This window comes from Arvicola amphibius, chromosome 2 (assembly GCF_903992535.2).
Source record: "Arvicola amphibius chromosome 2, mArvAmp1.2, whole genome shotgun sequence".
In the NCBI taxonomy this organism is placed as follows: Eukaryota; Metazoa; Chordata; class Mammalia; order Rodentia; family Cricetidae; genus Arvicola; species Arvicola amphibius.
The window spans coordinates 113,234,307-113,253,473 of record NC_052048.2 but is presented as its reverse complement, the minus strand read 5'-3'; the positions used below and the strand labels follow the sequence as shown (position 1 = coordinate 113,253,473).

The 19,167-nt window shown below is 44.3% G+C and overlaps 1 protein-coding gene across 2 annotated transcripts in view; it reads left to right on the top strand.

The window, feature by feature from the left end:
* Ppp1r21 (protein phosphatase 1 regulatory subunit 21) overlaps positions 1-19,167 on the top strand; it is a 64,834-nt gene that overhangs the window by 12,333 nt on the left and 33,334 nt on the right. For both annotated transcript variants that reach the window (XM_038320207.1, XM_038320208.1), the window contains 10 exons: positions 1,476-1,544; positions 3,762-3,908; positions 5,938-6,039; positions 7,841-8,005; positions 8,128-8,186; positions 9,054-9,148; positions 12,797-12,849; positions 13,588-13,737; positions 16,907-17,008; positions 17,120-17,208. In XM_038320207.1, the coding sequence (XP_038176135.1) occupies positions 1,476-1,544; positions 3,762-3,908; positions 5,938-6,039; positions 7,841-8,005; positions 8,128-8,186; positions 9,054-9,148; positions 12,797-12,849; positions 13,588-13,737; positions 16,907-17,008; positions 17,120-17,208 (1,031 nt within the window). The remainder of the gene's footprint in view (positions 1-1,475; positions 1,545-3,761; positions 3,909-5,937; positions 6,040-7,840; positions 8,006-8,127; positions 8,187-9,053; positions 9,149-12,796; positions 12,850-13,587; positions 13,738-16,906; positions 17,009-17,119; positions 17,209-19,167) is intronic.

Below are 19,167 nucleotides of genomic sequence, written 5' to 3'. Positions count from 1 at the left end.
GCATAACCGCCTCCTTAGGATTGTAAGCACTGGGTGATGTCACACACGAATGGCACTTGGGGTGCAATGCAAGTGGATATTATTGCGTGTGTGTATATGTGTGTGGTGTGTGTGCGTGCGTGTGTGTGTGTGTGTAAGGGCCATAAAAAAAGCTCACTGTTACTCCTCAGGTGTTGTTGAGGTAGGGTCTCTCATTGGCCAGACATACTAGCAAGAGAGGCTGATTAGTCAGTCAGCAAGCCCCAGAGATGTACTTGTCTTCAGCTCTCCAGTTCACCATGCCCACCACCTTTTTTTTTTTTTTTTAAAACAAAAGCAAAGTCATGGGTTCATGGAATTGAATTCAAGTCCTTGTGTTGGCAAGGCAAGCATTTAAGGTTTTGTGTAGACAGGGTTTGGAGGTACTGTGATTTCTAAAACTGAACTTGGCTCATAGATGATAACGGTCTGCTATTCTGGAGACATCCCTGAGGTGACGACAGCTGTAGGTCTAATATTGGGTACCAGATCCCCGAGTCTGTGGGTGCCCTACGCTCTGTTCACTTCTCATTCTGTCATTCATTCACTTGTGTTATGCACATCAACAGTGTTCCAGAGTTTCAGGAAAACGGAATTTTCTCTCTTCATTTTGAAATGTGATTTTTATTTTATGTGTATGAGGTTTTGCCTGCATGTATGTGTCTGTGATATGCAGACTTGTGTACATTAGCCTTGGAGGCCAGAAGAGGACATTGGATGCCCTGGGGCTGGAATCCACAGTGTGGGTGCTGGAAATTGAACTCAAGTCCTCAAGAAGAGCAGTCAGTGCTCTTAACTGCTGAGCCATCTCTCTGGCCCCACATTTTCTTTTATTGTATCATTTTAAATTCAGGACCATGACTTATAAATAATATAAATCCATATAAAGAATGATATACTCAAAGGCAGGAGACCTGAGTTTTTATTTTTATTTTACTTATTTATCTTTTTTTTTTTTTTAGTTTTTTGAGACAGGGTTTCTCCAGTTTCTAGAGCCTGTCCTGGAACTAGCTCTTGTAGACCAGGCTGGCCTCGAACTCAGAGATCCGCCTGCCTCTGCCTCTCGAGTGCTGGGATTAAAGGCGTGAGCCACCACCGCCCGGCCCCTTATTTATCTTTTTAATGATACCCAAGACTCACACCAGGTAAGCGCTCTGCCACCAAGCTACAGCGTCAGCCCAGGGGACACAGATGTGCTAGTGACTAGGTTTATGTTATTGGAGAACTTAACTTCTGTGTTCCACTTGGTAAGTTATTATATCTATTTCCTTCTTTGGGGCAAATAGTGTTTGTTGTCACACAAGTGCACACACATGTACACACACTCACACAAATGTATATATAATACTTGAGGATATTAGTTATTCAATGGGAAATTGTCATTATGAAGTTATTGTGATTTCCTTGCTGTAAGTGGTTTCTTTATATTAAAAGTAATTGCTGCTTTCTGTTTCCAGCTTCGAGCTCAGAATCAGGTCCTGAAGAAAGGCGTTGTGGACGAGCAGGCCAATTCTGCTGTTCTAAAGGTATGCAGTGGGAACCCGGAGTAGCAAAGGTTGTTCCGTGTTTGGAAAAGCAGATAGTTTGGGGGATAAAGTCCCAACTCTGACACTGATTTACTAGGGGTAGGGATGATCGGAGTGTTTACTGTGTCTGACTTTCTTCCTTGGTTAGGTATGTATATTATATGTCTCCTCAGCTTAAAAAATGTAGAAAAATACTTCATCTAATGCATTCCTTCTGTAGTCCAAGGCCTTTGTGGAGTCAAATCCATCAGGATGGATGCAGCCTGTATCTGCCCTCTCTAGTCAGCACTCCGAGGGGATGGCCATGTTTGTATTTGCATCTCCGGTGCTCAACAAATAGGGCCTAAGAAATGAATTTGAAGCATAAATCATGCGATCCGTTTATTCTTGCCGTTAGTTGCTGCTTCACGGTGACAGCCTGTGTTGTGCACTTGAACAACCCGTTTCACCTCAGCACGTTTGCTAACTGAAACAGAATGGGTTGAGAAAGGATTTGTCTCCGCCCATTCTGTTTGGCATATAATAAATACTGGCTTGTAATACTTTTGACTGGGAGATTAATTGTGGGATATGAATTACTTTCCTGAAACCTTTGAAGAATTGATCACTGACTCTCGTAATGTTTAGAACCTAGTACTGAGGAAGTATCTCCCAAATAGCCTGCTTTGTTTGGCAGCTCCTGGTGCTGGTCTTGGGGATGACTGTGGTGCTAGGGGTGTGTGGATGGTCAAGGCAGTGGTGCTGGAAATACTTAGTTCTGTCTCTGAGTTCTCGCTCACTCCATGCCAGGCACTGCACTAAGCACATCCTGCACCTGTTATCTTACTTCCTGTTATCTCTGAAGGATCAATAGTGTTATCATCCTGTCGCCGAAGCTGGGCTTTAGGTAACGGTTGGCACACCACGCTTCTGGAGCTGATGATTGGTTAGCGCATTTAGAGCATCATGCAACTGGTGGGAACTCACCGCAACAGTGAAAAGAAACTGCTTTGCGTCCTGTGCATCCTGAGCTCACTGCAGTTGCAGCACAGTGTTCCAGTACATTGTAATTACGGGGCAGTGAATGTCAGGGTGTCCTCCGATTGATTTAATTGGATCTGCCCCTTAATGAATTCACTTGGACTTTCTTTAAGAGTTTATGATAATTACACTGAACTGAACCTATGTGTACCTTTGACCTTCAAGTAAAAATGAAAGGCATCCTGAAAAACAGTAAAGAAGAAGAACATTTTCGACTGTCAGACACATGGTTGGGCTCTCCATCTGCCTTCCTCCTGCAGAACATCCCAGAGCACACACAGCAGCCATGCAGTTAGGTTGCTGCTTCAATACAGTTAGAGTATCTGTCTGTTAGTCTTATGACTGTTCTCAGTGAAATTAATCAAAGTAATTATTTAAGTAGACAGTAGACTCTGTTTGCTTTTGTTGGTTATCAGTGAACACAAAATTCTAAGTAAAATGTAGTTAATTATAACTTCTACATTTTACAATAAGGTGAAACGATGTCTCTAATTTCCTGTTTCTTCTTTATAAAGAGTAGAAAATAGTCAGCAGGTAGGATGTTATTGAGGTCTTAGGTGTTGAGTCTATTTTTATGGGCTTGAAAGTGAACCGACGTGGACTAGAATGTGAAGCCGTCTTGTGCTGTCTGAATATTGGCTTCAAAATCTACCAGATGGCAGAGTTAAGTGGAAGGAGGTGTGTTGAGAAGACTGAAGACTGGAGCCCCGCTGTAGCTCTACACGTGTAGGTGTCCTTGAAGGCCAGGTTAGGTTCTCAACTTGGCACAGAGAAAGAGGATGAGGTGGGAAAAGATGTCATTTAAGTTCAGAGAACACAGAGAAAGGAGTGTAATCAGACTCTGACCCTCTGATCACTGAAGGTGTTGCTAATAAGTCTAAAGTTCCCTTTACACACCCAGGTTTATAAATGTGCAGCCCCTGGCCTGTCTGCTCGCTGTCACAGACTTAACAGAGTTGCAGGCATTTTGCTTTATTTAAGTTGCTGATAGTCTGTTATTTCGATATATATATATTATTTGTAAATATACTAGTTTGGCTGAAAGATACTTTTTGTGCAAAATAGTTAAAACATATCTGAAATAATAAACATAAATTATTCATTCCCCAAAGCAAGGGGGTTTTATTTTATATTGGTGGAACAAAGACTTAAAACAAACAGCCAAACAGTGTGAGGAACTGTTTCTCTTTGATGTAGGAACAACTGAAAATGAAGGATCAGTCGTTGAGGAAACTACAACAGGAAATGGACAGTTTGACATTTCGAAATCTGCAGCTTGCCAAGAGGGTGGAACTCCTTCAAGATGAGCTAGCGCTAAGTGAGCCTCGAGGCAAGAAGAATAAGGTAAGTTCAGCAGAGGCCCCTGTGTGGAGAGGGATAGACTGATTTCAATAGCAGAACCACTCCGGGACCTCAGTGCTCCACTGTGCATCTGGTAACTGAGTCCCGAAGGGAGATGTTTGCTATTGATACATCCACATAGGGGCGTTTTCCTGTTTTCTTTTGGTTTCTAGACAGGATCTCTTCACGTAGCTTAGGCTGGCCTCAGATCCCCAGTTCTCTCATCTTAGTTTCCGGGTGCTGGAATGACATGTGTGTGCCACCATGACCAGCTCAGGGGCATTTCCATAGGAAGGTCAATTTTTAAGGATCTATTAGCAGCAAACGTGAATGATTGATTTAGTAGATGAGGGAAGTCATGGAGCATCTCATATTGCTCAGAGGTGATGTCTTTGTTCCCTTAATTCCTGCTAGCTGAAGGTCTGGCAGATGCAGTCAGGGGGTGAGGGTGAGCTGCAGCTACTTGAGCAGGGAGCAGCTGGGGCCTCAGAGATGAACGGTTGCCTGCTTAAGAGCAACATTGGGCTAGTGGCAGAGTATTAAGTCTTACATGTATGTGGACCCATATTCTGCAAGTGTGTTAACAGGCTGTGCTGAAAGAAGCAGCAGATAGGGACCCTGAAGGAGGATGTGTGGAGGGAAGAACACTGGCTCTAGAGTTCAGCATGGTTTCAGTTCTCGGCCTGCCATTTATAGCTCTACAATTTTGGCACAGCTGTTACTCTTTTAGCCTCAGTTTATCCATCTGTAGAGTGGATATGAGAGCTTAAGGCTTTGGAGATTGAAGTGATCACATGGAGTGTATTATCATGTGATAAGTGATACCTTTTCCAAATGCATCATTCTGTTTAGAAGGGCACTCTGAATTATTAAGTGTAGAGGGGACAAAGAGGGCCTGCTATGTACCTGATAGAGCTAGGAAGTGTGCTTGCTTTGGGGATTCCAGATGCTCCCTGGGAGGAAATAGCCATCTAGACTGCAGATATGACTATCAGGTGTTTCTGAGCTGGGGGGGGGGGTCTTACTCTGTAGCCCAGGTTGGCCTGGGATTAAATATGTAGGCCAGGCTGGTAGTGTAGTAGTGTAGTAGTTCTCTTGCCTTGGCTGCCTAAGAACTGGGGTTACAGGTGTGACTAACATAGCAGGTTAATTAGCAGAGGTGCTAAGACTTGTGAATTAGTCTTAGTTAAAGCTTTCAGGTTTGGAACACAAGGACCGCCAGTAAATCATTCCACAGTGTGCCTTGTGTACTTTTGTGTTCCAGATGTGGTGGGTGTTTAGTGTCTTTGGTTTTTGTAGAGCTGTGTTTCCAGAGGCTCCTCTCACCGCTGATTTGTATTGCGTCAGCAGGTGAGTTCATCTGCAGTGATGAGTGAGCTACTGAGAAGGCAGAGATGGGTGGCTGATGTCTCACACAGTACCATTGTGAAACTGCTCCTTGAACAGTCTCAGCTCTGTGTGTCACACAGAGACAAGCATTCATTCTTAGATCTCCTAAATAGTGCTATTCTTCCTAGTGGATAAGTTCATACTCACAAGAAAGGAATTTTCCATAAGTCAGCTTTTTCTTGTGTGCATAACAACATGGTTAGGCTTTTATTTAAATAGAAATTTATGTAAACTCTTACAAGAACATGTATTTGTGAATGCTGCTATATGAGTTAATAGAACTTCTTAAAGGAATATAGTAATTTAGACTCTAACATAATCTCTCCCAAATCAAAAGATCAGGTTGAGATGAAGCTTTCTGCTATTCTTGTCTTCTAGCAATTCCTGAATTCATATGCAAAAAATGATGAATCCATTTATTTTTTTCTGTCCCTCTTTTAAGTTTTCTTGCCTTTGTCGTCTTTGCAGTTCCAGTTTGGGTCCCATAGGCAAAGTTAAGTGGTGAACTGTGGGCCTTTTGCAGGGTGGTTTGAAAAGGGTGAACACGTAGAAAACAAGCCACTGAGGTCGTAGGTGCTGTGTGCCTCAGCTTGTTCCTCTAAAGGCTCGGAATTGTGTGGACATAACTTGTTCTTTCCCTCAGAAAAGTGGAGAGTCATCTTCTCAGTTGAGTCAGGAGCAGAAGAGTGTCTTTGATGAAGATCTGCAAAAGAAAATCGAGGAGAATGAACGGCTGCATATCCAGGTGACAGAAAACTGAATGACTGAAAATGGGTCAAAAGCCTGAAGGCCTGCGTTCACTCCCTGGGCACCACATAGTGGAAGGAGAGAACTGACTCCCGCATTGTCCTCTGACCTCCACATGTGTTCTGTCTTGTGCCCGCACACAATAAATAAATGTTTAAACAGATGTGTCTTGGCACTGGAGAGATAGCTGTGTGGTGAGGAGAGCTTACTGCTCTTCTAGATGACCTCGGTTCAGTTCCTACCTCCCATTTTATGGCTCAAAAATGCTTTTAACTCCACTTCCAGGGGATCCCTTTTCTGGCCCCCGAGGGCACTGTATGCACGTGATCCAGGTTCACAACATGCAGACAAACACAAACTAAAACAAGACTCATACACGTAAAATAGGTAAATATGTTAAAAGATGGGTCTTATAATCTGAGATGTGGAAAAATTAATACAAATAGTTACCTTGTTGTCTGCATGGATTTTTCATGTTTTCTATATGTCCCTTAAGAATGTACTGTGACTATGATTTGTTCATTTCTTAACTCTCACCCATAGCTTGATGTGAGTATGTGCATTTGTTCAGCGTCTTCAGATCAGAAGTATGCTAGGCACTAGTCCCTTTACCGAGAGTTGATGAGCTGGGTCATTTGGTGGGAGCTTAGCAATAAGAAGGGTTTGTTTAATGATCTGTGATGTATAGAGTTTTGTTTTGTTTCTGTATTTTTGGTTTTTTTTTTTTTTTTTTGGTTTTTTTGGTTTTTTCAAGACAGGGTTTCCCTGTAGTTTCTAGAGCTTGTCCTGGAACTAGCTCTTGTAGACCAGGCTGGCCTCGAACTCAGAGATCCGCCTGCCTCTGCCTCCCGAGTGCTGGGATTAAAGGCGTGCGCTACCACCGCCCGGCTTGTTTCTGTATTTTTGAGGCAGATTTTCTTGTAGCTCAGTGCTAGCCTTGAGCACCCTATGTTCTCGAGAATGTTTTTGCAGTCTTAGTCCCCTTGCCTCATCTATGAAGTGCCAGCATTACTGGTATGCATCATTGTGCCAGCTTTGAAAGATCTTAGGGCCCACAAGATGGCTCAGGGAATAAAGGTGCTTGTCGCCAGGTCTGAGAACCCAAGTTCAATCTCTAGGACCATAAACCAACTCTTGTCTTCAGACCCTCTATACATGCACACGCGTAAATACTTGCAAGTAATTAGAAAAAGAGAAACATTGAAAATTTTTTTAAAGATTTATTTATTATGTACACAGTGTTCATCCTCCATGTATGCCTGCAGGCCAGAAGAGGGCACCAGATCTCATTACAGATGGTTGTGAGCCACCATGTGGTTGCTGGGAATTGAACTCAGGACCTCCAGAAGAGCAGTGCTCTTAACTTCTGAGCCATCTCTCCAGCCCCAGTCTTGAAAAAAATTTTACCTCTGCATTTTATATCTAATAAATGAATTAGCATCAGAGTTATTAAGGAAGAATGCTTTGTATGTTTTAAGAGCAGCACCTCAGTTGAATTGTATATAAATAGTTGTCCAGAGTACAGATTTGGGGGCCTAAGAGAAGAGAAGTGCAGACTGTGGAGCAGGTTTCTCTGTTCCTGTGTCATTTCTGCCATGTTTTAACTACAAATCAAAGACCATATGATGCTTTTAAGCTATTTCCACATCTGTAAAAGAAGGCTAAGAAAGTGCCACCCATCTCCCCGTGGGAATTAAGTGCTCCTGTGCCTTCAGCTCAGCCCCCTCAACCGTGTGATAGTCACAGGGCGAGTGGTCGCTGCTGTCCTCACTGCATGCACTGGGCTCTCCTCTTCTCAGTTTTTCGAAGCAGATGAGCATCACAAGCATGTGGAAGCAGAGCTGAGGAGTCGGCTGGCCACTCTGGAAACCGAAGCTGCTCAGCACCAAGCTGTGATTGATGGCCTGACCCGGAAGTACATGGAGACCATTGAGAAACTACAGAACGACAAGGCTAAGCTAGAAGTAAGCTCTGCTGCCCGTGGGGGCTAATTAAGACCTAGGTCAGGCTCCTGTAAGTTTTGGGGTGCTGCATGGGGACTCAGCCATAGACTGAACTGTCAGCTTTTCTTTCCCCCCAAATTCAGGTAAAATCTCAGACTCTAGAAAAGGAGGCCAAGGAATGCCGACTTCGAACAGAAGAATGGTATGTGGAAATGGGGATGGGGCCCCGAGGTCAGAGTCAGACCCAAGCCTCTGTTTCACTCCTTCTCTCCTGTCTGTGCTGAGCTGAGGAGACTCGAGTAGGCCACTGCCAGGGAGGGCCTTTTCCAGTCACAGGCCACCGCACCTGGACAGAGTGGCCTCTGCTGGGCCTCAGGAGAGGTCTGGGAGGCCCTGCTCTCAGCTCTGAACTGCGACTTTGTGTTTCTGGCTCTCCTGGGACAGGGACTGCCTAGTAGTCCCCAGCAGGAAATATGACTATAAACGGTGCCACTTTTTTATGGTACATTTTGAAAAAGATTGAGATTATGGGATCTAGTTGAGAGATCTCTAAATCTTAGAGCATTACATAGCAATGTGCCAAAACCATTTGTAGTCTTCATGGCTTTTTTTTTTTTTTGGTATTTACCATAATCCACAGGTTTCACTGTATTGGTAGAAATATATGTGTGGCTTAGATGGTATCTGTGCTAATAATTTAGCCAAAACAGAATTTATCAGCTTTTGAACTTAAGTAAAAAATAACCTGGTAAAGTACTTTAAAAAAAACTGTACAATGATAATTGAACAAACATTTATAGATAGTAAATAGAAAATTTATGATTATCTTGGGGAAGTAAACTCAGGTTGTATAAGAAACTGGAACTCGGGTAGGTTCCCCAGAAGTCTCTGGGGCTTTGAGGAATGGGGCTGGTTCCTCTCTTAATGTCAAGTTTGAACAACTCTTAGAGGAATGTTCCAGATGTCAGCACAGCTCTTTGAAAGCCTGCTGCCAGCTGTTGGGATAACAAGCAGTTGGCGATTCGCTGATTGGTAATAATGTGGTTTTGTGGGTTCTTTTATCTTTCAGTCAATTACAGTTAAAGAATCTTCATGAAGACTTGTCAGGTAGATTAGAGGAATCCTTGTCAATCATCAATGAAAAAGTACCTTTTAATGATACAAGTAGGTATCACATAGACATAAGTTTTCTGTTATTTGCATCTTTGACTCTCTGTGGTAGCTGGTTAAGTAACATAATTTCTAATCTCAGCAAAAAACCAAATTGACCAGTTGGAGGGCTCTGCTCTCTTGATCAGTGTGGCTTATTTCCTAAGGACATTGTGAATTATCTCCAGAGCCATCTAGTGCATTCTTTTAACTGCACTGCTCACATCCCAAGGCAAAAGCCAGCCTGCGTGGGAGGTGGTGGGATGTTTTCTAAAGAGAAGTTGATCTTTGGGGCTGGGAGGGTCCACCATGGATGTGTCTTTTCAGCCTGGTAACTTCTGCTCCTTGGGGATTTCCCAGTGACAGGAAGCCTTTGGGAAGTCTAGCTTCTGTTTCCTCCTAGGGATGGCCTGGTAGCTCAAACATCCAAAAGTAAGAAAAAGAATTTAAACAGCACTCACACGTGCGGTAGATGTCTGACCTTAGGCGAGAACGGAATGAAACTCTTGAAGGCAAAGAAATTTATATCTGGGAGGCCGGTGAGATGGCTCAGTGGGTACAGGGACTGGCTGCCGAGCTCGCAAGCTGAGTTCAGTCCCCACAACGCCCCAAAGTTGTCTTTTGACTTTCATCTGCTGTGGCATTCAGGTGCCTGCACCTACCTGCTTGAAAAATAAATTAGTTCTTAAAAATTAAAATAAAATAAAATAAAATATATTTGGAATTCAAAGCCCACAGTCAAGTTAATACAATCAAATTAATACACACTTCCTTTTTCTACAGCTACATTTGAAATTTGGTTTTTAGCTCCTTTAATTTCTTGTTAGAAAAGCTGGAGAGGGGGTGAAGAAAACAGCAGTTTGATCCCATCTAAAGTCAGCACAGGCGGTGCTGGAGAGATGGCTCAGCTGTTGAGAGCACTGGTTGCTTTTCCAGAGGCCCTGGGCTCTGTTTCCAGTGCACACAAAGTAGCGCCTAGCTGTCTGTAATGCTAATTCCAGGGGATCTGGTGCTGTGGGCATGCATGTGGTGCACAGCCGGCAGTGAGTGTGATTGCTTTCACAACTAGAATTGTTTATGCAGGTGAAACGCACAAACTAAAGTCAGCACAGGCTATGTCTGTATCAACAACCTGAACTACCCCTTGAAAATAATCCCTGTACCTAGCTTCTACACACGGGACACACAGTGTGAGGAGGCCTCTGCAGGGTCCTCGGTGACTTGGTGAGCTCTCCATCACAGTGATGGGTAGTGAGGGCCTGTGGAAGAGGTCAGGCAAGCACAGCTGGTGCTGTCAGTGCTGCGCAGCACTGGGAAGTCAGGGAGAATGCCTGTGGGAAGGCAGCAGATCTGCTGACTGGATTTTGTGACCTTGAAAGGACGAGTAATTTTTTTCTTTTAATTAATTAATTCATTCATTAATTTCATTATTCTTTTTTTTTTCTTTTTCTTTTTTGGTTTTTTTGAGACAGTGTTTCTTTGTAGCTTTGGGGCCTGTCCTGGAACTAGACCAGGCTGGCCTCGAACTCAGAGATCTGCCTGCCTCTGTTTCGCAAGTGCTGGTATTAAAGGTGTGCGCCACCACCGCCCAGCAAGGAGGACCAGTAATTTTTGAGGGAAGTGTTTCTATATCCACCAGATTGCTACACAAGGACTTGGAGGTACACAGGGATTCTAGGGATTGATAAAGTGATGTTGTTTTTCTAGCCAGTGGAATTCAAGAAATAGGTGAGGGCACAGAGCTGGTTATGGGATAGATAAGAAGGGAGGGTCTGGACTTGGTGGTGCATGCCTATTATACCAGCACTGAGTGGGGAGGCTGAGATGAGGAGAGTGCAGGTCTGAGGCCAGGCTGGGGTGCATAGCAAGACCCTGTCTCAGAAAAGGGTAAGAGTAGGAGGAGGAGATGTGCAGTGTCTGAGTCAGTCAGAGGAGCTGCTTCCACCGAGCCCAGGGAGAGGATTAGCCGAGCTGTGGATTTCCATCTCAGGTAGAGTCAGGTGTATAAGAGCACTCTCAGGGATTGGAGATAGGACTCAGCAGGTATGAGCACACACTTCTCTGGTAGAGGACCCGAGTTTGATTCCCAGCACCATATCAGGTAAATAGCAGTTCTAGGGAATCAGATTTTCTTATCCAGCCTCCTTGGGCACCTGCACATGTGTGGTATGTACAGTATCACACACACATGCATAGGCACACACACACACATACACATATACATATATATATAGAGAGAGACACACACATAAACATAACACACACATATACACAGACAGATACACACAGATTTCTTTTTCTTTCTTTCTTTTCTTTTAATTGATTTTTATTAAGCTCTACATATTTCTCTGCTCCCCTCCCTGCCTCTCCCCTCCCCTCCAACCCTCTCCCAAGGACACCATGCTCCCAATTTACTCAGGAGATCTTGTCTTTTTCTACTTCCCATGTAGATTAGATCTATGTAAGTCTCTCTTGGGGTCCTCATTGTTGTCTAGGTTCTCTGGGATTGTGATCTGTAGGCTGGTTTTCTGCTTTATGTTTAAAAACCACTTATGAGTGAGTACATGTGATACTCACTCATTGTCTTTCTGGGTCTGGGTTACCTCACTTAAATGATGTTTTTTAGCTCTATCCATTTGCCTGCAAAATTCAAGATGCTGTTATTTTTTTGTGCTGTGTAGTACTCCACTGCACACGCAGATTTCTTAAAAAAAAAAAAACCCTTTCGCTTTGGCCCTGGTCCTGGCATACAACAGGGGGGAGACGAGGGATGGTCTTTGGGGTGTAAGATGGGAAGGTTTAGAATAAATGTCCCAGAAAGCATGGGAGGGCACGAAGCCACGAGAGTTGAAGCCCCCACTGAAGTTGTGTGGAGTACATCTCGGCAGACCTGGCTCTGGCTTTGTTAACAAAGAGCATTGCTGAAGTGCTAGGCCAGCTTTAGTGGGACAAGGAGCAAGGCTATCTATCAGAGGGCTGGTAGAAGGCAGAGGTGCCGGGGCCACAGTGGGGCGGCAGTGGGGGCGTAGCAGTGGTGAAAAGGCTGTGTTTCTCAATAACTCAGTGACTGAGTGGTGAGAGGAGAGGAAGGTCTTCAACATGACAGTGACTAGCAGTGTGGTGCCTGGTGCTAGGCAGCATCTGTGGCCGGTGGCAGGCGGCAGGCGGCAGGCGGCAGGTGGCAGGTGGCCGGTGGCCGGCGGCCTGGGTGTGAGGACTGAAGAAGACCATGGGACCAGCTAGGAAAGAAAGCATTGAGGTACTGGGACCCGCAGCAGCAGACAGTGAAATACAGTCCTGCTAAGGACACTGGCATTTTTGGAGGATTAGTGTGGCAGCCAGGGGAGGGTTATTGTAGAAGAATGATGGGTGACAGCAAGAATATTAGGAGCCTTTGCAGGGAATCTTGAGAGGCCCCAAAGAGGAGTTTGAAAAGATTTCTTTGAAGTGGAGATCCAGGAGTAGTTTGTTTGTTTCTTTTACTTCTGAAGTTAAACAAAGAAACCGTTATTACTAACCTGCGAAACCACAGCTTCCCTGTATATTCCAAGCTCCTCTGCTGTGATTGTGTGTCGGACATTGAGTTCTCATAGAAAGGATTTTGCAGTTGCTCTCCTTTGAAGTCTGAGCTGAGCTCTAACGGGCATCACTTTTGTGTTGTAGAGTATCATCTGTACAATGCTCTCAACGTTCCACTGCACAACAGGAGACATCAGGTAAAGGGTGGACTGGGCGTGTCTTCTTAGTTTCAGCCGTCCATACCCCGTCCTACCAAAGTTTGATGTGCTAGTCACTGCTTTGCTCTCTCATTCGTTTCTTTAAACCATGAGTTGATTGAATTCATGCTTTACTGATTTTTTAGATTTTTATGTATTTTTTACATTTATAATTTATTGGGGGAGTGCTCCTATGTGGAGGCCTGAGGGCAACTAGTGGGAGTCTGTTTCCTCCTTCCATTGCATGGGTCCTGTGTATAGTTCTCTGATCGTCAGGCTTGGTGGCGTTGGTGGCAGGCACCTTTACCCAGTACTACCTCTGATTATTTTATTAAGACAGGGTTTCACTGTGTAGCTCTAGCTGTCCTGGAACTCACTGTGTAGATCAGGCTGTCTTCAAACTTACAGATCCCCTGCCTCTGCTTCCCAAGTGCTGGGATTAAAGGCGTGCATCACCATACCTGGCAGTACTTCTCATTTTATCACATTAGAACTGAATTATGGGATGCCTTGCTGTTTGAACCAGGCTTTTGTGTTAGGGTAGTGTGCTTTTTTAGCCAAGGCCAAGTGGAGGAGGTGGATCTGCCAAAGCTGATGGCTTCCTAAGTTGCTTGGATGGGAGAACACCAAGATTTGAGTGGGAGCAAATGAATGTAGACTGAGGGGTGCTCTCACTGGGGTTCAAGTGCTTTCCAACAGTTGCTCGGTAGTTGACAATGTGTGCTTTGCATTTTAAAGCTGAAGATGCGTGATATAGCTGGGCAGGCCCTGGCTTTTGTTCAGGACCTCGTGCCGGCTCTTCTGAACTTTCACACCTACACGGAACAGAGGATTCAGATTTTCCCTGTTGATTCTGCCATTGATGCCATATCACCATTGAATCAGAAGGTAAGTAGTTACGATGCCTTTCTTGCCATGGACAGATGGGGAGAACAAATAGGGGCTTCTGTTCAGACTGCTTCCCTGTATTAGCCAAGTACCGTGGGAGTCATGGAAGAAGTCACAAGTCATGGTCTTCGCCAAAACACAGTATGGCAAATACAGGGTGTTAAGAAATTAAAGCTAGGGGAATTATCAGAAGACTGCAGAGTGAGCAGTGGAGGAAGTGATGAGCGAGAGAGACAGACAGAGAGACAGAGAGCGTGCACGCAGTCGAGCTAGCTACCAATATGGCCAGTAAGTATGGAGCCAGCAGGGAGGGGCGTGCCCTGTGAAGAATTGATGAAGATTCTCTGGGATTTGGAGCCTTGAAGACTGAGTGATATTTGGATGTAGGAAGAGGGATGGTGATTGTTTGGGCTCCTAGGAGCTGTATGAGTGGGAATGTCAGGCAGGACAGCATGGTGGGTGGGCCTGAGCTTTGGGGAAGGATGGGAGGGAGTGCTGAGCCAACTTCTGGGCTGGAATGTGAAGCCCCTAGAGTGGAAAATGGGATGAAAGTTAGGAGAGCAAATTGGCTTCTTCCCCATTGGTTACAAGATTGAGGCCTATGCAGCTTTTGACAGCCATTGGCAGAATTCTGTTTGCGTTTTGCTAGGAGGGCTAATTTGCTGGCATGTTTCTGTCTTGTCCATAGTTGCTTTGACTCTGTCATTGGTCTAAATAGCCAGTGCAGTCTGCAGCTCGTTCCTTCTGCTGAGGCTGCTAGTGGGAAAGGGCGGAGCCAGTTGTGTGGGTCTGTGGGGCTTACCTGAGGATAGAGGAGGTTTACATGTACCTTTCTTCAATCCTTCTGCTTCCTTTTGGCCAAAAGATTTTTGCCTCCCTACCCAGGTAGTTTTAAAAAGGATTTAAGGACACCTTCAAAGTTTTATTTTATTATTATTTTTTTGTTTTGCTATTTTGAGACAAGATTTCTCTCTTTAACAGCCCTGGCTTTACTGGAACTCTGTAGACCAGGCTGGCTTCTGCCACTGCCTCTGCTTTCTGAGAGCTGGGATTAAAGGTGTATGACACCATCGCCCTGCAAAAAATTTTATTTAACTGTAAAAGTAGAATGTTAATAAGTATATTCGTTTTATATGACTGGATGTTAAGCTACCCAGGACTTAGTGGTTTAAAACAGCTACCTAGGGAGTTTGCAGCTCCCGCCGTCTCACAGGGCCTCACTCACAGTGTCGCTGGGACTACGTTCATCTGCAGGCTTCACTGCTGAGGGCACACTTCTGAGGTGGCTCAGATTTATTTACTCACATGCTGGCCGGTGCCAAGGAGCCTGTTGCTCATGTGCCCTTCTCCCTCGGGTGATGTTCTCATGACATGACACCTAACGTCCCTTAGAGAGCTTAGCTCAAAAGACGTGGAAGCCATAGTCTTTTGGGACACTTGGCTAGTCCCATTTGCCATGCCTGTTGTGTTATTAGTCACACAGACTAACCCTGAAACAGTACGAGTGGGTAGCATTCAAAGGCAGGACTATGTGGACCTCATTGAGGTCAACTTGGAGGCCAGCTCACATACAAGGGAAGCTGAGGGATCTTGCTACAGATGTGTCCTCTGAGAGCTTGATAATGTCATCAACCATGCTTTTCTACTTAGACTGACTCTTCCTAGCTTGCTTGCCTATTTATTTATTTAGCCATTCATTCATTCATTTACATAGTGTAATATTTCTAGGGGTTGGATATAGTCATGTCTACAGATATCCAAAGTGCCTAGTAGGTAGCAAAGACTTGGGCTCTGAAGTTGGACTTCTTGGCACATGTTTTAGCTGTGCCCCCTTAGGAGATTTATTTAATCTCTCTGCTTTGAATTAGAGAAGGACTTGCTCATGTCACAGATGTAAACAGCTAACATAAAAGTACCAGTGCCTGGCATGCTCTAAGCACTTGGCAGAAGTTAGCCACTGCCAAGCTCATGCCTCAGTAGTGCTTGATTTTCATCAGTTTTAGTGATGCACATAAAAATAACTTTTTTTTTCCATGACAGTATTTCTCTGTGTAGCAGTCTTGACTGTCCTGGAGCTCACTTTATAGACCAGGCCAGCCTTGAACTCATAGAGATCCGCTTGATTCTGCCTCCTGAGTGCTAGGATTAAAGTGATGAACCATCACTGCCCGGCAAAAATAACTCTTCTAATTTTAATTTGTCCAGAACACCTCATTATTTTGTAGGATTCGTGTATTTCTTAGTATTTCATCTTCAGTACTTTGGCCTGTGAAAGTCCCTCTAATTTGTCTACAAAGTCTATAATATTGAAGACTTGGAAACCTTTTGCTAGAAGATGGCCAAGATGTGTAAACTGTTTCTAGACTCTTAAAGTAACTGGGAACTCCTACTTTACAGCTGTGGACAGTGGAGCCCAGAGTGCTTGAGCTGTGCAGGACAGTATTACTGTGCAGCGTCTATGGGGTCACCTGCATTTTGTAGAAGCCAGGCCAGTACGTGTCTGTATGCAGAAGTTCAGACTTGAGTCATTGTGAAATACCTTGATGACTGAGACATTTCATAAGTGCATCTTATTTCCTTTGCTTCTAAATTGTCTAAAATATAGTGGGATCCCCACCCCCAATGATGGGATTACTGCCCCCCCCCCCGCCCATCACTACACAGGCCAAGCACACACTGTAGCACTAGGCTATAGCCACAGCATCTGTTTGCATACTATGACATCAGTGATGATAGTGAACATTTTCACTCGCCTTGCTGACATCCCTGGCATCTGCTAACCCTGAACTGTGTGTACCGTGAAACACGAAGCTGCCTAGTGGGCTTGTTTTGAAAACTGAGGTGCATAGTACAAAGTCTGCCCAACCCTTCTGCTTTTTCCTCACTGGGACCCCTGCAAAGCGACCAGTGTCCAGGGACCCTGGCCCACTGCTCTCTTCATGGCTGGGCTGGCTGTAGCCTCATTTTCTCAGCTTCCTGGTTGGTCATTGTGTCATCTGCTTCCTTGATTTGGATAACCATGGGGACTGGAGAATTTTATCTGGGACATTTTATATGGGGTTTTCCAGAAATGTGTTCAGAAGAATTTCAATGTGAAGTCAGAGTCCCTCTCCCAAGTGCTGGCACTTATTTTCCATCGAATTCATTCAAACCTTCTACTCCTATGCAGTTCTCTCAACACCTTCATGAAAATGCATCCTACATCCGCCCCCTTGAGGAAGGAATGCTGCATTTATTTGAAAGTATAACTGAAGATACTGTGACTGTCCTGGTAATTTTCCTCCTTGTGGTCTTTCTTCTGCCTCTTTTTTTTTAAACTATGGGGAAGCGTGGGTTCTCATTGTCCGGTAGCACATCTAACTGTGGAATGATCTTTATCTAGGAGACAACTGTGAAATTGAAGCCATTTTCAGATCACTTAGCTTCCTACGTCCGCTTCCTTAGGAAGATCCTTCCTTACCAGTTAAAAAGGTATTTATTCCCTGGAGGCCAGGGATCTCGGGGTGTTGGGGTGGGACCTGACAGGTTCTGGAGTTAATCAAAGAGTAACAGGCGTCTCGCGTCTGTCTGGACCGGCTGCAGCCTGGCTGATAACTCAGTCAACTATGGTTTTCAGCGGTCCTCTAATCTGCACAAGGTCACAATCAGTGTCTTCAATAACTGGGAATGACACTTTTCTTTCTTTCTTTCTTTCTTTCTTTCTTTCTTTCTTTCTTTCTTTCTTTCTTTCTTTCTTTTTTTTTTTTTTTGGTTTTTTGAGACAGGGTTTCCCTGTAGTTTCTAGAGCCTGTCCTGGAACTAGCTCTTATAGACCAGGCTGGCCTCGAACTCAGAGATCCGCCTGCCTCTGCCTCCTGAGTGCTGGGATTAAAGGCGTGCGCCACCACCGCCCGGCGACACTTTTCTTTTTAAGAAACATATGGTTTGGTTTTTTTTAAATTCCTTTGTTTTTAATGTCTAGATGGGAGTTAGAATATTTAACTTCTACATTTGAGTCATAATCCTTGGGTATACTTAGAATGATATCTTTTTATTATTGGACACTTATTTCAATTACAAAATAGTCTTTATCTGCTCTGGATCTTCTAGGCTATGTCATTCCGGAACCTCTTAAATAATCAGCATTAATGTTTTTAATTCCACCTTACATTTCTAGAAAGGCATAAAAGTGTACTGGAAAGTTGATAGAATTGCTTGGAAGTTTTCATACTGTTTGTTTTAAGACAAGTTCTCACTAGTCTTGGCTAGCCTAGAGCTTGCTACATAGATCAAGCTGACCTTGAATTTAGAGCCCCACCTGCTTCACCTGAGTGCTGGGGTTAGAGTGCGCCTGTGCCTTTCTGGAGTCTTAGTTCAGAGCATTTGCTGAATCCTTCTCTTGCTGGCAAATGCCCTTACTTACTGAGCTGTCTTGCTGGCCCGACTTTTCCCAGATTGCCCCTGTGAGCAGCTGACCTGCTCTGTAGAGGGACTAGAGCAGGTCAGGTAGAGGAGACAGGGACTATGGGTGTAGATGGGGGTGAGAGAAGAGTGTGGCCAGCACAGGCCACCTGAAGCTCCATCCTGCCTCAGCCTTTGATCGTGGGGTTGCAGGCACACCACCATGCTTGGCACTTTTCTAGTTTTGTATGGACCTTTTTACTAGATTACTACAGTTATTAAATAAACACTATTAAGAGTCCTCATTTTTAAACTTTCTAGTTAAGGTACCTATTTAAAGTTGAAAGTGGTAAAATATATTTTGTGATAATATTTTTTTTAACTTTTTTAAATTTTTGCTTTATTTGCATTAATGTTTGGCCTGCATGTATGTCTGTGTGAAAGTGTTGAGTCTCCTGAAACTGGGATTATAGGCAGTCCGTGAGTTGCCATGTGGGTGCTGAGAATTGAACCCCAGTCCTCTGCAAGAGCAGCCTGTGCTCTTAACTGCCGAGCCAGCTCTCCAGTCCCATTTTGTGATAATATCAATCTAGTATTTGTTTTTAAATTTGAGCCTGTGTAGCAGCAATGCCAACTTTTGTTTAATTAATCCCCTTTAGGGATTCAGTTAAATAGAATGTCTCCTATAAATAGTTTGGGTTTTCCCAGCAAAAGTTCTGTGTTGAGAACTGAACTGCCCAGCTCACTCATGTGGAGCGGAAGATTCTCAGGTCACTGCCCGCGCTCCAGCCACTCCGCCTGGAGTGTCATCACTGACGGTCGTGTCCCAGCTGTGAATGCTGCAGAGCTGGCCCCTTCTTCACATCTTCTCTTGGAGTTAGGTTGTTTTGTTCCCAGTCCTCATCCAAATCCACAGGGAAATCGGACAGTTTTGCTTTTGTTTCTTAGAACTATTTGACTTTAAGAGTCTTTTGAGAAGTCTCAGTGACACAAGTGTGCCTGTTTTTAAAATTTTTAAAATATGATCCAGAGATATGGCTCAGTAGGTAA